Source organism: Mastigoproctus giganteus, chromosome 3 (assembly GCF_048544385.1).
Source record: "Mastigoproctus giganteus isolate SK-2022 chromosome 3, ASM4854438v1, whole genome shotgun sequence".
NCBI lineage: Eukaryota > Metazoa > Arthropoda > Arachnida > Uropygi > Thelyphonidae > Mastigoproctus > Mastigoproctus giganteus.
The window spans coordinates 230,578,038-230,598,263 of record NC_143577.1 but is presented as its reverse complement, the minus strand read 5'-3'; the positions used below and the strand labels follow the sequence as shown (position 1 = coordinate 230,598,263).

The following is a 20,226-nucleotide window of genomic DNA, read 5'->3' as shown; positions in this document are numbered from 1 at the left end:
TAGGATTTCCAGTCAATGGAAAAAGGTCATTAATATACAAGAGGAAAGGAGTGGGGGAATGAACTGAACCTTGGGGGACACCGGCATTAATGGAGAAGTTAGAAGACAGAGAGCCATCTACCATCACCCTCAGTGAGCAATCAGAAAGAAAACTGGATAACCATTACAAAAAACAGTTGGCAAACCATAAGATGGAAGCTTTTTTAGAAGGCCTTTATGCCAAACACGATCGAAAGCCTTTGATATGTCAAGAGCAACTTCTTGTGTTTCACCAAACCTTTCCATTGAATTAGTCCATAAATGGGTAACATAAGCCAGAATATCACTAGTGGATCGACATTGATGGAATCCATACTGGCGATCATTAATCAGACAGAAGGTTTCTAGGTAGTTTAGGAGTTGGCGATTAATTGATTTCTCCATTACTTTAGAAAGAGTAGAAGTAATTGCAATGGGACGATAATTGGATGGGAGGGATTGTCACCCTTTTTTAGAAACTGGCTGGATATGAGCAAATTTCCAAGCAGAAGAAAAATACCTTTGAAATGAGAAAGTGAAAAAAGGCAGCAAAGAATAGGAGTAAGTTCAGAAGCACAGGTTTTGAGAACAAGTGGAGAAATACCATCCGGACCTGCAGCTTTCTCAGCATCAAATTCGTCAAAATCCTTCTGACATCCTTTCGCCGTAAGACCACAGCAGGCATTGAATGGAGCGTGTTGGGAATGGTGGGAGGTATTTTACCAAGATCACTAATACATGAGTTGGAAGAAAAATGGGATGCTAGCAGGTCAGCTTTATCCATGACTGAAGTGACAACAGAACCATCTGGTTTGGACAGAGGTGGGAGCAGAAATGGTAAAAGTTGCGGCCAATAGCTTTGGCAAGAGACCAGAATGCTTGGCTACCATTAGGGTAAGAAGCAAGTTTTCTACTCTTAGTCTGTTCGAACTCTAGTTTGGACTGATTAACAACTGCTTTACAATTGTTGCGAGCTTTGGTGTAGGCAGAAAATGAAACTGAAGAATTAGAAACAAGCCAATTAAGATATGCAACATTCTTCTCTTGAACAGCCTTAGCACATTTATTGGAAAACCAAGGTTTAGATAAAGGACGAGATTTTAATGTGGAGTGTGGAATAAAGGATTCCATTCCTGCAGGAATAATTTCACTGACACGATCTGAGCAAACATTGACATCAGAAGTTCTGAAACAATAATCCGACCAAGGAAAAGAAGAAAAGAAATCTCGCAGGTCATCCCATTTTCCATTCTTGTAATGCTAAACAACATGAGGTTGGGAATAGCCATGAGATAAAGGCTCCATTGGAGAAGAAACAATCACCAAGTTGTGATCTGAAGTGCCTAAAGGACCTCTCATTCAACCGTGTACTTAGAAGGGTTGTTTGTGAGAAAAAGGGCAAGTGTGTTGGCTGTGTGGTTAGGATTGTCCAGTATTCTTGTATGTAAATGAACAATCTGTGCAAGGTCATTAGTAATTGCAAAAGCCTCAGCATCTCGACCAGCTGGGTCGGTGTGACTAGAAAATGGAAGCCAGCCGGAGTTGTGAACATTAAAATCACCAAGGAAAATTACTTCACTGTTAGGAAAGTTGGACTGGAGAAAGTCAAAGAGAGAGAGTCAAAGAGCTCCAAGTGATTAGTGGAGCTGGGAAAACGGTAGAGACAACAGATGAATTTGACACGAGGTAGAGAGATTTTAAGCTAGAGAAGATCAAAGAGAGAAGATTCCAAATTGCCAAGTCCCTGACAGGGAATATCAGAACAGACATATGCACAAGTACCACCTTTGAGGTGAAAGGAATCATACAGCGAATAATTTGGGAACCTGAGAAGAGCAGTAGTTGAATCAACCAATAACTGAGAATCTGTCAGAAAAAGTACATGGGGTTTGGCTGAGTACAAGTAGAAATGGATATCGTTGAGATTAGAATTGAGACCACGTATATTTGTGAAATGAATTAGTAAGTGTTTGGGAGGATCTTTTCGCAGATAAGCTTACTCTATTAGTTTGACAATTCATGGTCTATTCAATAGTAAGAAAAAGTGGGTGGGACATGCTGTATGAAGTAATGAAATTTTTGGATATGGTGTACACGTGGTAAGAATATACCCAGATCCTTGACATAACGTGGCCTCGACAATGCTCCCCGCATACACACTACTCGGACTCCCTCCAGTCACTATCTGGAAGAGTAGAGGTAGCAAGATTATATACTTGCTGATCCGGAAGCCTCCTAGAGAGTTACCAATAGGTTCGGTCCGGTGTACTAACTAGTGGCTGTTTTAGAGCTGTACCCTCGAAATGTAAGGAATATTGAATCTTGCCATGATGTTCATCATAACCTCAAAAGTTGTCAATCATACTGCATGATGGAAGAGATGGAGAAGGGTTGACCGGAACTTTGCTGTAGAGAATAAACATGGGTTCCACCACTTCAAGCCTCCAATAAGCAAAGTGGTGGTATTGCGCTCGTTGATGAGAGTCATCTGCCACCTAGTACTGCTTGGTAACACAGAGGGGTGGCATTCGTCCATGCGGTGCGGGTGCCACACCTCGACCCCTGCTTAAATTGGTTCATACCTGGGTGGTCACCCACCATGTACTTGTGCATGGAGGTTATATCCAGGATTACTAACAGTCCCACCATCATGAAGGTGCAAGCAGAGGATTTGGCTGTCACAGACTGTCCAGACTTCGCCGAAATTGGGTCCACTTGACTTGAGTTTCACTCGAATATCAGTTCCATCAGCATTTTAAACTCCCAGGTAGCAAGTACAGCTTGTCTGGCATATCTGAGAGAATGTCTGTGACATTAATATCAATCAATACCTCAATCAATATTGTTTATAAATACAGAAAACAACAATGGGTCCAGCACCGAACCCTGTCTACTCATGGACTAATATACTGCTCTTCATGGACTATTAACATTAGTCCACGAATCGGCATTGTCCATTGATTACCACTCTCTGTCTTCTCCCATTCAACCATCCCTATATCCACAGCAGCAACTTGCCCTTAAGGCTGCACTGCTCCAATTTGTGAGCATCCATTGTGTCACCCTGAACTTGCACATTTTCTTTCTAGTGTGTAATCGGGTACCCAAGATTCATCTCCAGTTACTATGTGTTCTAATTTAAAATTTTGGCAGGTTTTATTCCTTCTGCATCCAAAAACTAAATTACAGATGACATCTCTATGTTCATGACTGAAATACCACCTCTTAAAAATTGACTGTTTCTGAATAGCAGGAGCACAGCGTTACCAACAGATCTCAATCAATAATCTGACAAAAGATTGCATAAAATGCATTTATGTTGGGTTTATGGTTTTCATTTGAATGACCTTTATAGAACAGAAGAAAGCACAGTGGGGCAGTTATCAACTGATGGGAAACTCAGATTCTTATATAATAGAACCTCAAAAATCTGGAGCTTTTTGAATATTTCTGAGGTTAGTCGACTTTACTAGGGTAGAGAAAAAATAGTCTGAATGGACCTAACAAAAAAAAAAAAAAAAAAATCAGTGCAGGTTCAGATGCCAAATTCATGCATTACGTTCACCAATTTCTTTCTCTTTTATATATTTTGTTTCCTAGATGACTTTGTCATTGTTACTACATATTTGTAACATTGTTCAATACTACTTCTGAGTATAGTACCATATTGTGTATTTAGTGTTTAAGATGATCTGATGGCTGAAATCATATTGCACTATTTACACTTAATAATTAAAAATACTGAACAATTGCAATATCTGCTGGAGGCAGCATTTGAAAGAGTTCCTTATTTCTTAGACATGTAGATTACTATGTGTCTAAGAAATAAAGCCATGAAAGCACAGTACTCACTGGACTGATCTAGCAGTACAAGTTAACATTTTGGCTTAATGCTAGTGCCTATGTTCTGTTGAAATTATATGGATCAGGGCCATTGTATTATCTAATAAAATAATGAACTACCCCAAACACCTAGCCCATATGCATAACCTTCAAAAATTCGGAATGTGGTATGTCCCCATGGATGTTGGGTTTATGAGATTCTACTCTAATAATAAGGTGATTTGCAACAAACAAGACAGGGTTAGGCATTTGGAAGATTTTTTTTAAGATTAAGGTTACTTCTAGTACACAGAGGCTACACTTCTGGTTCTGCTCTGCAATTTCATCTCCTAGACAATATAATGAGGACTGGACTAAATAAGATACAGAAACCACCTTCCATGAAAGCACAGTACAATAAAATCTAAAATCATTACAATTACAATGAATGAAAATCTTTCTATGATAACAGTACAAAATAACTGGTTATTTAGTTATGCTGTACTTTGTTTTAATGGGAAATGCACTCCCATATCTTATTAGCAATTTAATTACCCCCCCCCCCAATCCCACTCTATTGCAGTGGCAAGAAAAGCAGATTCAGAAATGCATCTTAATGTGTGTTAAATTTTGGCAAACTGATCGTACTAGGTATCAGAAAAATGCATCATTGCTCAACAAACTACATTGAACCAAAACACATGGTAATAAAGTATATTATTCATTAACTTATTAAATTTAAGCATCATACTGACCTTTTCTGAACAAACAATGGATCATTCTATCACTCAGTTTGCAGTGAACTTAAGCAGAGTAAATGGCTAAAATGGGACTCTAACACCGACTTGAACTTTCATTAAAAGTGCAAATTATTTCTCTTTAGTACTCCAATCACATATACAAGTACAGGCTGGCCTCGATTAACGCGATTAATTCGTCCCACGAGCGCATTGCGCAAAACGGAAACACGTTAACCGAATATAATAATCAATAGGAAAAATTATAATTGGTCCTTGACCTGGAATGTCCATAAAGAATTTTAAAAATACCTTTTAAATAACTTTTTAACTGTACACAATGTAAAAGATAATGAAAATAATTATGGAATTAAATGTTTACTGCATAAAACAGCGGTTCCCAAACTGCGCGCCGCAGAATATTTTAAATTTTCGAGGGAAACACAGCGATACTCGACATCTGTCAGACACCGCGCGAGCTACTAGCTCGAGGCAGTTCACAGTTTCAGCTTTTCTTATTAAGTCGTTTGGACCTAACTACTAAACGGAACTGTTAGGTATTTCTTTTGTTCTGGGTTTGCCTTGAAAAAATTACTGAGACACTAAGGGCGCCTGAACCGAGAAAGTTTGGGAATCTCTGACATAAATAAAATACACAATGAAGAAATGACTGTTGCAGAAATATTTGAACAGTGCTGATTTTCTCTTTTCATCAATCAATTTCCGATAGCCGACAACAATCTTCTCTGGGCCCTGGCAAAACAAATATCAAAGAAAACCTCAAACCTTTTGTTTGAGGTTCTCTGCGATACGAAAGATTTCATCTAGTTCTTTTACCGTTATCTCTTCCGCGGTAACATTTTCATCTGGCTCATTTAAAAATTTGAATTTTTATGCAAGTGTGCATTGATTTTATTAGCAGGAGACAAACAAGTAACACGTCTTCTTCCGATGGTTGATGGAACACATCAAGGCGTGCAGCAGGCAAACGTTTGTTCATTGACTGTACGACTCGCGGTAAGCTTAACGCGCGAGTCAAATCTTTTTCAACTATCACATTAAAAAAAAAAAAAAAAAAAGATTGCATTAATTGGAAATTTGCATCGTGTAAAGTGAAAAGTGGTATAATTTTTCAAAGAGCGTTCACTGAAAATCATATTAATCGAACTCGTGTTATGCGAGGCCTGGCTGTATATATGATTAGAATTAAAAATCATTTATCTCTATATACAGAGGTATACATGTATAGGATGTAAATTTATTTCACCCTGACTTTGTTTTAAGTAACAATATCATAATGATTTACAACTTTCATTTAACTGGATTACTTACATGATTAAGAAACTGTTTGTTAACTTCTATATTATCAGGATCTGTCATCCTGCAAAAAAAATGAACACAATGCACATATGTTCTGATATTTCAGTAGTCTTCAAAATGATTCCAAACATGAGCATGCCTCATTATCTGATATTAAAAAAAAAAACAAAAAAAATATCACACTTTAAATATCCTAGTTATAAATTAACTAGGATATTTAAAGGAAGCAAAGGTGGATAATATCACCAGAATGTAGAAATGTTCTGTCTCACTGATGCTTTATCATTGGGAGCTAGACTTATAAAAAATTACTATATTTTTATAATATAAATATTCTTAGGAACTTAAACTTCAAAGAACTACATTATTATACAGTAATAGACTAACCATTACCATATTTGGATAACAGTTTGGTTCATTACCTAAAACGTTGACTTCTAGGTAAGTGCAGACTGGTATATCTGACTTCAGTGGTAAGGAAAGTCTTGGAGGCAATGATTAAAAATGTAATCCAGCGATATTTAGAAAGAAATTATAAAGCATTAAAAAGACACTGGTGTTTTTCCTTCTGCTTGGAAATCTGCTCACCAGTTCCTAAAAAGAGTGACAAATTCCTCCCATCCAATTATCGTTGCATTGCACTTATTTCTAATCTTTCTAAAGTAATGGAGAAATCTGATAACCTTGAGGCTGTCACAGACATTCTCTCAGATGTGCCAGACAAGCTGTACTTGCTACCTGGGAGTCTAAAACGCTGGTGGAACTGATATTCGGGTGACACTCAAATCAAGTGGACCCAATTTCGCCGAAGTCCGGACAGTTTGTGATAGCCAAATCCTCTGCTTGCACCTTCATGATGGTGGGACTGTTAGTAATCCTGAGTATAACCTCCATACACAAGCACACGGTGGGTGACCACCCAGGTGTGAACCAATGTAAGCAGGGGTCGAGGTGTGGCAACCACACCACATGGAGGAATGCCGCCCCTCTGTGTTACCAAGCAGTACTAGGTGGTATATGACTCATCAACTGGTGCAATACCACCACTTTGCTTATTGGAGGCTTGAAGTGGTGGAACGCATGTTTAGTCTGCAGAGCTAAGTTCCGATCAACCCTTTCCCATCTCTTCCATCATGCAGTATGATTAATGATTTTGAGATTATGATGAACATCATGGCAAGATCCAATCTTCCTTACATTTTGAGGGTACAGCTCTAAAACGGTGTTCGCAGGCCAGCCACTAGTTTGTACACTGGACCGAACCGAACCAATTGGTAACTCTCTAAGAAGCTTCCAGATCAGCTAGTGTATAATCTTGCTACCTCTACTCTGACAGATAGTGACTGGAGGGAGTCCGAGTAGTGTGGGTGCGGGAGGCATTGTCGAGGCCACATTATGTCAAGGATTGTGGTATATTCTTACCATATGTACGCCATATCCAAAAATTTCATTACTTCATACATCCTGTCCCACCCACTTTTTCTTACTATTGAATACACCATGAATTGTGAAATTAATAGAGTAAGCTTACCTGCAAAATGATCCTCCCAAACACTTACTAATTCATTTCACAAATATACGTGGTCTCAATTCTAATCTTAATGATGTCCATTTCCACTTGCAGTCAGCCAAACGCCATGTAAGTTTTCTGACAGAATCTCAGTTGTCGTTTGATTCAACTACTGCTAATCTCAGTTGCCCAAATTATTCGCTGTATGATTCCTTTTGCCTCAAAGGTGGTACTTGTGCTTGTGTCCATTCCGATATTCCCTGTCAGAGACTTGGTAATTCGGAATCTCCACTTTTCGATCTTCTCTGGCTTAAAATCTCTCTACCTCATTTTGTCAAATTCATCTGTTGTCTCTACCGTTCTCTCAACTCCACTAATCACTTGGAGATCTTTGACTTCCTCTCTTTGCAACTTGACTTTCTCCAGTCTAACTTTCCTAACAGTGTGATAATTTTCCTTGGTGATTTTAATGTTCACAACTCCAGCTGGCTTCTGTTTTCTAGTCACACTGACCCAGCTGGTCGAGATGCTGAGGCGTTTGCAATTACTAATGACCTTCCACAGATTTTTTTTTCATTTACCTACAAGAATACCAGACAATCCTAACCATACAGCCAACACGCTTCATCTTTTTCTCACAAAGTACACGGTCGAAGTGAGAGGTCCTCTGGGCACCTCAGATCACAACTTGGTGATTGTCTCTTCTCCAATGGAACCTTTATCTCATGGCTGTTCCCAACCTCGTAGTGTTTAGCATTACAAGAATGCAAAATAGGATGACCAGCGAGATTTCTTTTCTTCTTTTCCTTGGTCAGATTACTGTTTCAAAACTTCTGATGTCAACGTTTGCTCAGATCATATCAGTGAAATCATTCTTACAGGAAGGAATCCTTTATTCCACACTCCACTTTAAAATCCTGTCCTTTATCTAAACCTTGGTTTTCCAATAAATGTGCTAAGGCTGTTCAATAGAAGAATGTTGCATATCGAAATTGGCTTGTTTCTAATTCTCCAGTTTCATTTTCTGCCTACACCAAAGCTCGCAACAATTGTAAAGCAGTTATTAATCAGTCCAAACTAGAGTTCGAACAGGCTAAGAGTAGAAAACCTGCTTCTTGCCCTAATGGTAACCGAGCATTCTGGTCACTTGCCAAAGTTATTGGCCACAACTTTTGCCCATCTCTGCTCCCACCTCTGTCCAAACCAGATGGTTCTGTTGTCACTTCAGTCATTGATAAAGCTGACCTGCTAGCATCCCATTTTTCTTCCAACTTATGTATTAATGATCTTGGTAAAGCACCTCCCACCATTCCCAACATGTTCCATTCAATGCCTCCTGTGGTCTTCCATCAAAAGGATGTCAGAAGGATTTTGGCAAATCGTGATGCTAAGAAAGCTCCAGGTCCCGATGGTATTTCTCCACTTGTTCTCAAAACCTGTGCTCCTGAACTTACTTCTGTTCTTTGCTGCCTTTTTTTCACTTTCTTATTCCAAAGGCGTTTTCCTTCTGCTTGGAAATTTGCTCATATCCAGCCAGTTTCTAAAAAGGGTGACAAATGTCTCCCATCCAATTATCGTCCCATTGCAATGACTTCTTATCTTTCTAAAGTAATGGAGAAATCAATTAACCACCAACTCTTAAACTACCTAGAAACCTTCTGTCTGATCAATCATCGCCAGTATGGATTCCGTCAGTGTCACTTTACTGGTATTATTCTGGCTTATATTACCCATTTATGGACTAATTCAATGGAAAAGTTCGGGGAGACACAAGCAGTTGCTGTTGAAATCTCAAAGGCTTTCGATCATGTTTGGTTGTTGTTTTGGTTTTTAGGCGCATTTGCAACTAAGGCAATATTGCTCCGGGATATGCAGTGGTCATTCCCTGACCTTTCCACATCCTCCGTATTTGGTGGTGACTTCGATTATGTTTGGCATAAATGTCTTCTAAACAAGCTTCCATCTTATGGTTTGCCAACTGTTTTTTGTAATTGGTTATCCAGTTTTCTCTCTGATCACTCACTGAGGGTAATGGTAGATGGCTCTCTGTCTTCTAACTTCTCCACTAATGCCAATGTCCCCCAAGGTTCAGTTCTTTCCCCCACTCTTTTCCTCTTGTATATTAATGACCTTCTTCCATTGACTGGAAATCCTATCCGTAGTTTTGCCGATGATAGCACATTGCATTCCACTTTCCATTTTGAGAAACCTTGCCCTGCTCAATCAGCTTCAACTTCTCGAAAATCTGCTACCAATTCCTTAAATGCCTATCTCCAGGTAATTCTCCAGTGGGGCAAATACAACTTAGTTGATTTCAATCATTCTAAAACTCAGTCTTGTCTTATATCTCGCAAAAAAGGATTCTTCTGCTCCTATGCTTATCTTTGGTGACACTCCGATTTCTAGGCAAAATGATATATCTCTTTTGGGGATTACCCTGACTTCTAATCTCTCTTGGCACAAGCACATTACAAATATTGCTTCCTCTGCATCTAAAAAACTTGTTTTCTCTTTCACTCTTGGTGTTACTTTTCTTCCAAACAGCTGTTCACTCTTTACAAATCGCAAATCCGCCCTACAATGGAATATTGTTCCCACATCTGGGGGTGTTGCCCCCCCAAAACCTCTCTCAGGCAGTTAGGTTAATTGATGACTCATCTCTAACAGTCTCTTCACTCACTGTCTCATAGACGTACTGTTTCTGCTGCATGCCTTTTCTGTAGATACTTTCAGGCACTGTTCTTCTGAATTGGCTTCTATAATTCTCGCTCTCTCTTTCAAAACAGTCCGAACATGTGCAGCCTCCAGCCAACATCCGTTTACTGTCCAACTTCAAACTCACAGAACTAATTTTTCATCTTCCTAGTTTATTCATTCAACTACCGTTTTCTGGAACAACCTTCCTTCATACGTATTTCCTGGCGCATTATAGCCTTAGTTGCTAATGCACCAATAAAACCCAACAACCAACCAACCATCATACTTATTTCCTGAAAATTACAATCTACAAAAGTTCAAATCCAATGTCAGAAATATCTTCTTTCGTCTTCTCAACCTCCAACCCAAGCACGGTACTAAGTATTATAGGTTCTAATACCTCCCATGTTTGGGGTTTACATAAAAAAAAAAACCTCCAACTTAAACTTTTTTAAAATCTTCCATTTGATCAATAACATGAATAGGATTCTAGTGGTGTTGATCCACTGCTGATATACTGGCTTAAGTTACTCATCTTTGGAAAAATTCAATGTAAAAGGCTGGTGAGACTAAAGCAGTTGCTCTTAACATTTCAAAATCTTTTGTTTGTGTTTGGCATAAAGGTATTCTAAATAAGCTTTCTTCTTATGGATTGCTGACTGTTTTTTAATTGAGTATCCAGTCTCTTCTCTGACTTCTTACTGCGAGTGATGGTAGATGTTCTCTAAATTCTGTACTAATACTGGTGTTCTCCAGGTTTCAGGTTCTTTCTTCCACTCCTTTCCTCTTGTATGTTAATGACTTTCTTCCAATGACTGGAAATTCTATCCAAAACCAATTCCTTAAATGCTGGCATCCTGGTAATTCTCCAATGGAGCCTTAATTATTTCAATCCTTCTAAAACTCAATCTGGAAAAATGATCCTTCTGCTCCTATAATTATTTTTGATAACAGTGAGATTTCTAGACAAGGTTACACATCTCTATTATGGATTGCCTTGACTTCTAATCTCTCTCGGCATAAGCACATTACAAATATTGCTTCCCCTACATCTAAAAAAATTGGGATTTTTGCTCTTGGCATTACTTTTCTTCTAAACAGCTACTCACTCTGTACAAATCTGAAATCTGCCCTACCATGGAATATTGTACCCACACCTGGGGCAGTGCCCCCATAATCTCTGGCTTCTAGACTCCATTCAAAAGAGGGCAGAAGCCAGAGGTTATGGGGCTTCTAGACTCCACATTCAAAGAGGACAGATAGGTTAATTAATGACCCATCTCTTACAAAGTCCCTCCACTCTCTTTCTCATTGATGTTCTGATTCTGCTGTATGCCTTTTCTAGAGATATTTCCACAGGCACTGTTCTTCTCTAATTGGCTTCTACAATTCTCCCCCCCCCTAAACCAGTCCAAGCATGTGCCACAACCAGTCAACATCCTTTCACTGTCCAATTTCATAGAACCAACTTTTCTTCTTCCTCATTTATCCTTTCGACTTCCATTTTTTAGAACACTCTTCCTTCACACATATTTTCTGAAAATTACTCTACAGAAATTCAAGTATCTTCAAGTCAACAAATATCTTCTTTCATCTTCTCAACCTTCAATCTGCCTGATACTAAGTACAATAGGTTCTAATACCTTTCGTGCTTGGGGTTTTAGTAAAAAAAAAAAAACTGGAATAGCTCACCAGGGGAACCCTACTTTTCTCTGGCTGCGACTGCCTAACTACAGCCTTGATTGCAGAAGACTAGAAATTCCTCTAATAATCAATGGGGACTGAATCTGGACTTCTCTGAACAAGTGGCAATATCATTATATTGTCACAGCTAAAACATAAATCATTAAAAAATGTATACTGATGTAGGGAAGTACAGAGAGGGCATATAATTCAGTATTTAATATCACATTTAAGTGTTATTAGTTTAATGATTACATGGCCATAGCTATGGATGGAGAGTGACAACCACAGAATATCTGAGTAAAATATTTTCACTTCTACTTTTTTTTTGGCATTCCTACTATCTTTATTTTGTCAAAGGCAAACAAAACATTTTGACATTCTTTTTCTTTTATCTTCACCTTTTAATACCACAATGCCATTATTATTTATCTCTCTTTCTCTCTCGTCCCCCTCCAATCAATATACACTGGTGTTCAAAGAAAGTGCATCACCGAGCAATTTCACATTTCAGTCATTAATGTAACATTAATGTTACATTAATGACTAGCATCACAAATAGAAATATAAACAAAATATATTTATTAATAGTTAAGGCAAAGCTAAGTAATATTTGACAGCTGCTTTCAAAATATTCAAAATGGGCATTTGCAACCTTTATACAACAGTTTTGGTAAACAGAACTTTGGCTGAAATATTACCAAAATAAATAGTCCCCAATTTGCTTCAGTTTATCATTTTAAATGGAAAACAAAATTAAAAGATCACCAGGTGCAAACTAATATTTAGTTGAACTGTCTCTAGCCCTGATGACAGCAGTACACCGTCGAGGCATTGACAAGATCAATTTCTGAAGATAATCAAACTGTTAGTTCATGGTTCCTAATACAAATTATGGCTTCCTGAAGTTCATGAAGGGTCTTTGCTTTCTTTCTGGCAACTGCAGATTCCACAAGATGAATATCTTGTGAAATCTGCAGGTCCAGACTGTTTCCTGGCCAGCTAAGAATTGTAATGGACCATTCTTATAAACCATTTTTTCACCTGTAACAAATATAAACACATTACAGTCGAACCTCTAATGCAGAAATGAAGCTAAAGTAAGAAGTGCCTACTTACACTTTTTGCCCAATGACTAGGACCAGAATCGTCCTGAAAGTTACTTGTCAGGTTGAAATGGTCTCTAATGGTTGGCAGCAATTTTCCTTCCAATATAGTCACTTATCCATTGGCATGTACGGAACCTTTTATAAACTGCAGGTGACCTACGCCACGATACGATATACACCTCCATATCGTTTGGCTGGTAGGGAATTTCACTGTAGATACAATACAATCTGGATGGTATTCTTCACCGCATCTACGGCGAATTGTTTGTCTCCCATCACAGCCATGTAGGTTGAATTTCTTCTCATCTGAGAAACGAGTACCAGTAATAGTGGTATGTGATGCAAGAAAGTAAGCATATGAGCTTATGCCGCATCAGCCAAAAAAAATTCACACAATCCCTCTAAATGTTTGTCCAGTTCCCCTTTAAATTTATTTGACCTATCAACTTCAACGACAGATGGAAGTTTGTTCCAGCAATTAACCACCTGCTGGCTAAAGGCAAATTTCCGAACATCTATTTTACATCTGTCTTTCCTCAATTTGAATTTATGCCCCCTTAGGTTCGTAATCTGAATAAGTGGAAGAATCCCATCAGAATTCAGCGTGCTAAACCCATTCAATGACTTATACACCTCAATCAGATCACCTCGCAGGTGCCCAGTCTCAAGCCGCTGCAATTTGCAGAACTTAAGCCTCTCTTGGTAAGAGGATCCCTTCATTCCCCTCACCAATCTTGTTGCCCTTCTCTGTACACGCTCAAGCAAATCTACATCCTTCGTAAAATGAGGCCTCCAGACTTGTACGCAGTACTCAAGGTGTGGCCCGACCATTCCCTTATACAGAGGGACAATCACCTCCTTTTCCCTGCTAGCAAAATTCCTGTATATCATTGACAAAAACCTATGACTTGCTCTGGCAGCTTGTCTGCATTGCTCAGAAAACTTCATATCTGACTGCACAATTACTCCCAGGTCTTTTTCATTTTCTACCACCTTAAATGTGGTACCACACAGTTGGTATGTTCCTCTGGGGTTACTTCTGCCCATATGCAGTACTTTGCATTTGTCAATGTTAAATTTCAGTTGCCGCTTCTCAGCCCATCTTCCCAAATTTTCTAGATCCTGTTGCAGTAGCACACTGCCATTACTGTCATTAACAACCCTGCCAACCTTAGTATCACTGCAAACTTTGACACTAAGCCTGATATACCTTCATCAATATCATTGATAAATATACAAAACAACAGTTGACCCAACACCGAACCTTGTGGGACTCCACTAATAACATTTGTCCACGAAGAGCAGCGCCCATTGATTACCACTCTGTCTTCTCCCACTCAAACCATCCTTTTATCCATTGTAACAACTTACCCTTAATACCATTTTGCTCCAATTTGTACAGTAGTCTTCCATGTGCAACAGTGTCAAAAGCTTTCCTGAAATCCAAGTATATGATATCAAAATTACTTTTTGCATCCAGTACCCTTGTAACCACATCATAATATCCAATCAAATTTGTCAGACAAGACTTTCCCTTAACAAACCCATGCTGTTTCGGAATTATTGCTGCAGTCTTGTCTAGATGATCCTGCAATGCATCATTAACCAGTGACTCCATTATTTTACCCGGAACAGAAGTTAAACTAACTGGTATGTAATTACTCATGTCACCCTTCGATCCCCCTTTGTGAATTGGGGATAAGCACATCTCCAGTCCGTTGGGACCTCCCCTTAGTCCAAGGATGCACTCATAATTATGGTTAAGGGTTTACTTACTTCCTTTGTCGCCTCCTTTAATATAACTGCATAGATCCCATCCACCCCAGATGCCTTTATTATGTTTAACTTCAACAATTTCTCCTCCACTTTGCTCTCAGTTATTACAAAATCATTAAGCACCCTGCTACAATTTGATAACTTTCTGGCATTTTCAATCCTTAATATCTCCTCATGTGTGAATGTAGATGCAAAATACTCATTCAGTTTGTTTGCTATCTGTCATCAACAGTTGAACCACTGATATCAAGTGGATCAATCAGCTTCATCCCCTTCCTTTTAGAGTTTACTTATAAAATAATAAGAGAAGTTTACCTCAATATAGCACATAGAACACTTCCGTATGATACTCTCCAGAAATTAAAATGATAAAATCGAAAAACTTACATTAGAGTATCAAATAATTTAAAATATAATTAAAAATCAATTTAATGCAATTAAAAATACAAAAAAAATTGCAAAACGATTTTCCTTCCTTGTTAAATTCTTTTCGTTAAATTCTTTTAATTAATTTTCTGGATTTTAATTGCGTTAAATTGATTTTTAATTATTTTTTAAATTAATTGTAACTCTAATGGAAGTATTTCGATTTTTTTATTTTAATTTCTGGAAAGTATCATACGGAAGTGTTCCATGTACTATATTGAGCTAAACTTCTGTTATTATTTTACAAACATTGATATCAATGTAGAATGTATTGAGCATTACAGCTCTGGTTCATACTATCTAATTCATATACTATCTATTTGTAATGTGCTTGTGCCAAGAGAGATTAGAAGTCAGGGTAATCCCCAAAAGAGATATATCATTTTGCCTAGAAATTGGAGTGTCACTAAAGATTAGCATAGGAGCAGAAGAATCCTTTTTTGCTAGATATAAGACAAGACTGAGTTTTAGAAGGGTTCAAATCAACCAAGTTGTCTTTGCCCCACTGGAGAATTACCTGAAGATCGGCATTTAAGGAATTGGTAGCAGATTTTCGAGAAGTTGATGTTGATTAAGCAGAACAAGGTTTCTCAATATGGAAAGTGGAATGCAGTGTGCTGTCATCAGCAAAACTATGGATTGGATTTCCAGTCAATGGAAGAAGGTCATTAATATACAAGAGGAAAAGAGTGGGGAAAAGAACTGAACCTTGGGGGACACCGGCATGAGTGGAGAAAGTTAGAAGACAGAGAGCCATCTACCATCACCGTCAGTAAGCGATCAGAGAGAAAACTGGATAACCAATTACTAAAAACAGTTGGCAAACCATAAGATGGAAGCTTTTTTAGAAGGCCTTTACACCAAACACGATCGAAAGCCTTTGAGATGTCAAGAGCAACTACTTGTGTTTCACCGAACCTTTCCATTGAATTAGTCCATAAATGGGTAACATAAGCCAGAATATCACCAGTGGATCGACACTGACAGAATCCATACTGGCGATCCTTGATCAGACGGAAAGTTTCTAGGTAATTTAGGAGTTGGCGGTTAATTGATTTCTCCATTACTTTAGAAAGAGTAGAAGTAATTGGATGGGGGCGATTTGTCACCCTTTTTAGAAACTGGCTGGATATGAGAAAATTTCCAAGTAGAAGGAAAAACACCTTTGGAATAAGAAAGTGAAAAATGGCGACAAAGAATAGGAGTAAGTTCAGGAGCACAGGTTTTGAGAACAAGTGGAGAAATACCATCCGGACCTGGAGCTTTCTTAGCATCACGTTTTGTCAAAATCCTTTTGACGGAAGACCACAGGAGGCATTGAATGGAGCGTGTTGGGAATGGTGCTAGGTGTTTTACCAAGATCATTAATACATGAGGCGGAAAAAAAATGGGATGCTAGCAGGTCAGCTTTATCCTTGGCTAAGAACAGACCCATCTGGTTTGGACAGAGGTGGGAGCAGAGATGGGCAAAAGTTGTGGCCAATAGCTTTGGCAAGAGACCAGAATGCTCAGCTACCATTAGAGCAAGAAGCAAGTTTTCTACTCTTAGCCTGTTCAAACTCTGGTTTGGACTGATTAATAACTGCTTTAAAATTGTTGTGAGCTTTGGTGTAGGCAGAAAATGAAACTGAAGAATTAGAAACAAGCCAATTACGATATGCAACATTCTTCTCTTGAACAGCCTTAGCACATTTATTGGAAAACCAAGGTTTAGAGAAAGGGCGAGATTTTAAAGTGGACTGTGGGATAAAGGATTCCATTCCTGCAAGAATAATTTCACTGACACGATCTGAGCAAACGTTGACATCAGAAGTTTTGAAACAGTAATCCGACCAAGGAAAAGAAGAAAAGAAATCTCGCAGGTCATCCCATTTTGCATTCTTATAATGCCAAACAACACGAGGTTGGGAATAGCCATGAGATAAAGGTTCCATTGGAGAAGAGACAATCACCAAGTTGTGATCTGAAGTGCCTAAAGGACCTCTCACTTCGACCGTGTACTTAGAAGGGTTGTTTGTGAGAAAAAGGTCAAGCATATTGGCTGTATGATTAGGATTGTCTGGTATTCTTGTATGTAAATGAACAATCTGTGCTAGGTCATTAGTAATTGCAAAAGCCTCAGCATCTCGACCTGCTGGGTCGGTGTGACTAGAAAACGGAAGCCAGCTGGAGTTGTGAACATTAAAATCACCAAGGAAAATTATCTCATTGTTAGGAAAGTTAGACTGGAAAAAGTCAAGTTGCAAAGAGAGGAAGTCAAAGATCTCCAAGTGATTAGTGGAGTTGAGAGAACGATAGAGACAAAATGAGGTAGAGAGATTTTAAGCCAGAGAAGATCGAAAAGAGGAGATTCCAAATTACCAAGTCTCTGACAGGGAATATCAGAACGGACATATGCACAAGTACCACCTTTGAGGTGAAAAGAATCATACAGCGAATAATTTGGACATCTGAGATGAGCAGTAGTTGAATCAACCGATAACTGAGATTCTGTCAGAAAAAGTACATGGGGTTTGGCAGACTGCAAGTGGAAATGGACATCGTTGAGATTAGAACTGAGACCACGTATATTTGTGAAATGAATTAGGAAGTGCTTGGGAGGTTTAGATCTTTTCACAGATAAGCTTGCTCTATTAGTTTGACAATTCACAGTGTATTCAATATTAAGAAAAAGTGGGTGGGACATGCTGTAAGAAGTAATGAAATTTTTGGATATGGTGTACACGTGGTAAGAATATACCCAGATCCTTGACATAACGTGGCCTAGACAATGCTCAACGCATACACACTACTCGGACTCCCTCCAGTCACTATCTGGCAGAGTAGAGGTAGCAAGATTATACACTAGCTGATCCGGAAGCCTCCTAGAGAGTTACCAATAGGTTCGGTCCGGTGTACTAACTAGCGGCCGGCCTGCGAACACCGTTTTAGAGCTCTACTCTCAAAATGTAAGGAATATTGGATCTCGCCACAACGTTCATCATAACCTCAAAAGTCATCAATCATACTGCATGATGGAAGAGATAGGGGAGGGTTGACAGGAACTTAGCTCTAGAGACTAAACATGGGTTCCACCACTTCAAGCCTCCAATAAGCAAAGTGGTGGTATTTCACCGGTTGATGAGAGTCATCTACCACCTAGTAGTGCCTGGTAACTTAGAGGGGCGGCGTTCCTCCATGTGGTTTGGGCGCCACACCTCGACCCCTGCTTATGTTGGTTCACACCTGGGTGGTCACCCACCATGTACTTGTGAATGGAGGTTATACCCAGGATTACTCACAGTCCCACCATCGTGAAGGTTCAAGCAGAGGATTTGGCTGTTACAGACCGTCCGGACTTCACCGAAATTGGGTCCACTTGACTTGAGTGTCACCCGAATATCAGTTCTTTCAGCGTTTTAGACTCCCAGGTAGCAAGTACAGATTATCTGGCATATCTGAGAGAATGTCTGTGACAACCTCAAGGACCATAGCATCCTTTGCTAAAGATTTCTTGTAATCTGCCTTCGCCTGCCTAACCTCCTCTATAACTTGATTAAAGACTGGTATATATCTGCCATAGGCTTCTGTGTCGCCTGATAATTTATATGCATCCCATGCATTTTTATTCTCTGTCACGAGTCTCATTAGTTCATTTGACAACCATTTAGGCCGAAACCTTGAACAATATTTCTTAATGGGTATGAAATATTTAGGACTAAAATTTTAGTAGGATTCCACGATTAATTCCTTGAATGCTTCCCACTTAGAATTTTCTGTTGGTAACATCATCAGTTGATCCCACTGTAGTCACCTTTATGGAAGCATAAATCATTTCCTTTACTCCTGATGGTAATTATATCTTTAAGTGGTGTTAGATGAATCTCATCAACCTGTGCAATACCACAACTTTGCTTACTGGAGGCTTGAAGTAGTGAAATCCATGTTTAGTCTCTAGAGCAAAGTTTCCGGCGTCCCCCCCCCCATACTTCTCGTTCAACCCATGCAAGGTACTAAGTACTATAAGTTTTGATACCTTTCGTGTTTGGGGATTTCATAAAAAAAAAAGAAAAAAAGTAAATCCCACATCAGTACACTGTGATCACTACCACCTAGTGGTTCCTTTATCTGCAAATTCTTAATACACGAATGATCACTGCTGATAACCAGATCAAGAGTATTGGCCTCTCTGGTTGCCTCGCGAACATGCTGCTGCAGAAAACAATCATCCAATAAATCCACAAAAGTCTTACTAGTGTGCGAGTGACCAACCACAAGTTCCAGTCAATTTTTGGGAAGTTAAAATCCCCCATTATAAGACATTCTGATTTACTAGCCCACTCTGTGTACAACTGTTCATTGTACTCATTCGAGTCATTACGTCTATAACACACTCCTACTCTTATTTTAGCTTTTGCAGTGCTTATGTCATACCAAACTGACTCAACAGTGCACTGTTCATCTAGATGCACTTCTTTTGATTTTAAGTTTTTCTTAATTAACAGCATAACCTATCCTCCCTTCCTATCCTTTCTGCCCACATTTTACTCCCTAAATTCCAATTCTGCATTCCTAATAGCTGTGTGACACCACATCTCTGATATTCCAACAATATCTCCCTTTGATATCAATACTTCAAATTCATTTACTACTTCTAGCATTGGTATATATGCAAGTATACATGCACCTATTCTTATTCTTAGTTACCCTAACACATCCCATATACCCACCTGTTTCATGATGACTGCCGTCAGTCCCTGAAACCCCCAGCACTCCTTGCTTCAGGCCACTGCTTATTCTAATAGAAGTAATCAAAAAAATAAAGCAAGTATCACCTTCACCTCTGCCTGCAGCTACCTTTAACCTTTTAGTCTGTGAATCCCCCCAAGTTAGCAGTTTTCTGACCTGCCTCACACTGCCCTGATAGCATCAGCAAATATTCTTGCACCCTTTCTATTTAAGTGTATACCATCCCTGTATAAGCAGTCTCTCCTGTTAACAAGCACAGTACATGCTGAAAGAAATTCTATCCCTCGAGCCTTGCACATTCCCTCCAGGACCGAATTGATTGACAAGGCTCTCATCATGTATTTCCTTCTATCGTGTCTGGGCAGAATTGCAGACACTTTCAAATTTAACCTTAACTCAC

At 38.9% G+C, this 20,226-nt stretch overlaps 1 protein-coding gene across 1 annotated transcript in view; it reads right to left on the bottom strand.

The window, feature by feature from the left end:
• Positions 1-20,226, bottom strand: part of LOC150088829 (uncharacterized) — a 247,355-nt gene that overhangs the window by 14,694 nt on the left and 212,435 nt on the right. The window contains exon 29 of the mRNA XM_090370333.1: positions 5,910-5,958. Within this exon, the coding sequence (XP_090226459.1) occupies positions 5,910-5,958 (49 nt within the window). The remainder of the gene's footprint in view (positions 1-5,909; positions 5,959-20,226) is intronic.